The following is a 3,670-nucleotide window of genomic DNA, read 5'->3' on the forward strand; positions in this document are numbered from 1 at the left end:
GGGCCGCTGGGGCCGGGGTGGGGGCCTCACAGCCGGGGCAGCCCCAGTGCGTTGCCTCCGGGAGCCGGGGTGGGGGCCGACCGTTGAGGTGCCCCTCCCTGCCCTCGGCCTTACCTCCACCCCGGAGGGTACCTTGAACATAACAGGAAATTTCAAATAACAGGAAACCAAGACCAGCAAGGCGGGTGGCTCCACCCTCCCCCGGGGCCTCAGTCAGCCCCCGGGGGAGGCCATGAACGCCACGGGGACCCCGGTGGCCCCCGAGTCCTGCCAACAGCTGGTGGCCGGCGGGCACAGCCGGCTCATCGTCCTGCACTACAACCACTCGGGCCGTCTGGCCGGGCGCGGGGGGCCGGAGGACGGCGGCCTGGGGGCGCTGCGGGGGCTGTCGGTGGCCGCCGGCTGCCTGGTGGTGCTGGAGAACCTGCTGGTGCTGGCGGCCATCGCGAGCCACATGCGTTCACGGCGCTGGGTCTACTACTGCCTGGTGAACATCACGCTGAGCGACCTGCTGACGGGCGCTGCCTACCTGGCCAACGTGCTGCTGTCGGGGGCCCGCACCTTCCGCCTGGCACCCGTGCACTGGTTCCTGCGCGAGGGGCTGCTCTTCACCGCCCTGGCCGCGTCCACCTTCAGCCTGCTGTTCACCGCCGGGGAGCGCTTCGCCACCATGGTGCGGCCGGTGGCCGAGAGCGGGGCCACCAAGACGGGCCGCGTCTACGGCTTCATCGGCCTGTGCTGGCTGCTGGCCGCGCTGCTGGGGCTGCTGCCCTTGCTGGGCTGGAACTGCCTGTGCGCCTTCCAGCGCTGCTCCAGCCTCCTGCCCCTCTACTCCAAGCGCTACATCCTCTTCTGCCTGGTGATCTTCGCCGGCGTCCTGGCCACCATCATGGCCCTCTACGGGGCCATCTTCCGCCTGGTGCAGGCCAGCGGGCAGAAAGCCCCACGCCCCGCCGCCCGCCGCAAAGCCCGCCGCCTGCTCAAGACGGTGCTGATGATCCTGCTGGCCTTCCTGGTGTGCTGGGGCCCGCTCTTCGGGCTGCTGCTGGCCGACGTCTTCGGCTCCAACCTCTGGGCCCAGGAGTACCTGCGGGGCATGGACTGGATCCTGGCGCTGGCCGTCCTCAACTCGGCGGTCAACCCCGTCATCTACTCCTTCCGCAGCAGGGAGGTGTGCCAGGCGGTGCTCAGCTTCCTCTGCTGCGGGTGTCTCCAGCTGGGCATGCGAGGCCCCGGGGATTGCCTGGCCCGGGCCGTCGAGGCTCACTCCACAGCCTCCACCACTGACAGCTCGCTCAGGCCGAGGGACAGCTTTCGGGGCTCCCGGTCGCTCAGCTTTCGGATGCGGGAGCCCCTATCCAGCATCTCCAGCGTGCGGAGCATGTGAGCCTGCAGCCTTGTGGACGGACAGGGCAGCGGACGGGGCAGCCGCCGGTGTGCGCCAGGCAGGCCCTCCTGGGGGGCAGGAAGCTATGTGCAAGCAGCTCCGCCTGCATGGGGAGCAGAGGACGGGGCAGGCCCCCCTGGCCTTCCCGGTGGCCTGTCAGGGCTTCTGACACTGAGTGGGCTTCCTGTGGTCACCCTGGGCAAGGAGGCACCCCCCGCTCCCCGTAGGAGCAGAGAAGCGCCCTGATGTGGGGGCAAGTGGGTTCCCCACGCCCCCACTTCTGGGTGATCCTGGGGAAGTCCCGCCCCCTCTCTGGGCCTCAGTAGGGCTCCCAGACTGCGAGGGGTGGGCCGTAGGGTGCGTGCCCTGGCAACATTGAAGTTCCATCGTGGTACATGATGTCACAGCCTCTTATTCCGCGGTGCGTGCACATGTGGGGGCCGCGGCTCAGGGGGGCTGTGGATCAGGGGCAACTGGGTGTGTCTTTGCTAGAGAGGGCCAAGGGCCAGTGCCCTTGAGGCGTGGCTGTGAGAGTGGCGTGTGTGTGTGTGTGTGCGTGTGTGTGTGTGTGTGTGTGGACAACCTCTGGGCATTGCGGGAAGTGGGGGTGACAGTGACAGTTAATGCCACCTCTCCTTATTCACTTCCCCTTTACAAATGGCAGGGCTCACACCCCGGCTCTGGCCTCTGCATCTTTTGGGGACCCAGTCTGGGGTCCGGCAGAGGCAGCGGCCTTGGCTTCCTGGCCTGGGAAATCTTCCCTCATGTCCCCTTTGGCATGAATGGCCTCGACTTTCCCCATCTGTACAATGGTTTAATCACTGAAGATGAAGGACAAGGTTTCCGGTAAGCGCCCAGGGCCAGCCACAGGGGACTCCATGTCCCATAAAACTTCCCGCAGAGCCGGGCACAGTGGCGGCACGTGCCTGTGGTCCCAGCTACTCGGGAGGCTGAGGCGGGAGGATCGACTAAGCCCAGGAGTTCTGGGCTGTAGTGCGCTATGCCGATCGGGTGTCTGCACTAAGTTCGGCATCAATATGGTGACCTCCCGGGAGCGGGGACCACCAGGTTGCCTAAGGAGGGGTGAACCGGCCCAGGTCGGAAACGGAGCAGGTCAAAACTCCCGTGCTGATCAGTAGTGGGATCGCGCCTGTGAATAGCCACTGCACTCCAGCCTGGGCAACATAGCGAGACCCCGTCTCTAAAAAAAGAAAAAAAATTAAAAAAAAAACAACTTTCCGTGGAGATGTTCAACTCCACTGCATTCCGTACGGGAGACGCCAGCCCCACGGGGCTACGGTGAACTGGAGAACGGGACTTGGAAGTGTAGGTTGTGTGTAATTTGAATCCGTTTATATTTAGGTAGCCCCACGGGGCGGGTGGCTGTGGTTCCGGTGCAGATGTAAACCCAGAAGCCTCTGGCACCTGCAGCTCCCAGACAGGTCTCGCCCTCCTCCTCCCAGGACCAAGCCACCCTGCCCAGTCCAGTGTCTGGACAAAGAGTCAGAATCCACCGCGCCCACCGCCTGGGCTCAGGCAGCTCTGCTTTACATAATTCTTCTCCACCGTGTGATAGGGATGCGGTGTGGACGGGCCATTTACCCACTAACACAGCAGCCGTGAGCCATGCGTGGCTATTGAAAATTCATGGAAATTGCCGGGCGCGGTGGCTCACGCCTGTAGTCCCAGCACTTTGGGAGGCTGAGGCGGGTGGATTACCTGAGGTCAGGAATTCAAGACCAGCCTGACCAACATGGAGAAACCCCGTCTCTACTAAAACAAAAATTAGCCAAGTGTGGCAGCGCTCACCTGTAATCCCAGTACTCAGGATGCTGACAGGAGAATCGCTTGAACCCGGGAGGTGGAGGTGGCAGTGGGCCGAGTTCCTGCCACTGCACTGCAGCCTGGGTGACACAGCAAGACTCCAACACAAAAAGAGAGAGAGAGAGAGAGAGAGAGAGAGAGAGAGAGAGAGAGAGAGAGAGAGAGACAGGGTCTTGCTATGTTGCCCAGGCTGGTCTCAATCTCCTGGGTTCAAGTGATCCTCCCGCCTCAGCCTCCCAAAGTGTTGGGGCTACAGGCATGAGCTACTGTGACCGGCCAATTGCAGACAGATGGAACCGTGGCTGGCCACTTCACCAGCGTGTCCTAAACACCCCTCTGCATGCATGACGAGTGGGGGTACTTGTCCGCTCCTGATTCCTGTTCTGTGTGTGTTTAGTGGGGATCACAGCAGGCAGGCAGGGTGGGGTGTTGGTGGAATTTGGGATGAGTGGAGTCTGG

At 63.2% G+C, this 3,670-nt stretch overlaps 1 protein-coding gene across 1 annotated transcript; it reads left to right on the top strand.

Annotated features, from left to right (window-relative positions):
* Positions 1 to 211: 211 nt before the first annotated feature.
* S1PR4 (sphingosine-1-phosphate receptor 4) lies at positions 212 to 1,781 on the top strand. The gene has a single exon (XM_078361477.1). It carries the CDS (start codon positions 233 to 235, stop codon positions 1,385 to 1,387), a length of 1,155 nt encoding a protein of 384 aa, XP_078217603.1. The 5' UTR covers positions 212 to 232; the 3' UTR covers positions 1,388 to 1,781.
* The last annotated feature ends 1,889 nt before the right edge of the window (positions 1,782 to 3,670 follow it).

This window comes from Callithrix jacchus, chromosome 22 (assembly GCF_049354715.1).
Source record: "Callithrix jacchus isolate 240 chromosome 22, calJac240_pri, whole genome shotgun sequence".
NCBI classification, from domain to species: domain Eukaryota; kingdom Metazoa; phylum Chordata; class Mammalia; order Primates; family Cebidae; genus Callithrix; species Callithrix jacchus.

Coding starts and splice junctions, on each gene's coding strand:
- S1PR4 (XM_078361477.1), top strand. CDS start 233: ATGAACGCCACGGGGACCCCGGTGGCCCCCGAGTCCTGCCAACAGCTG.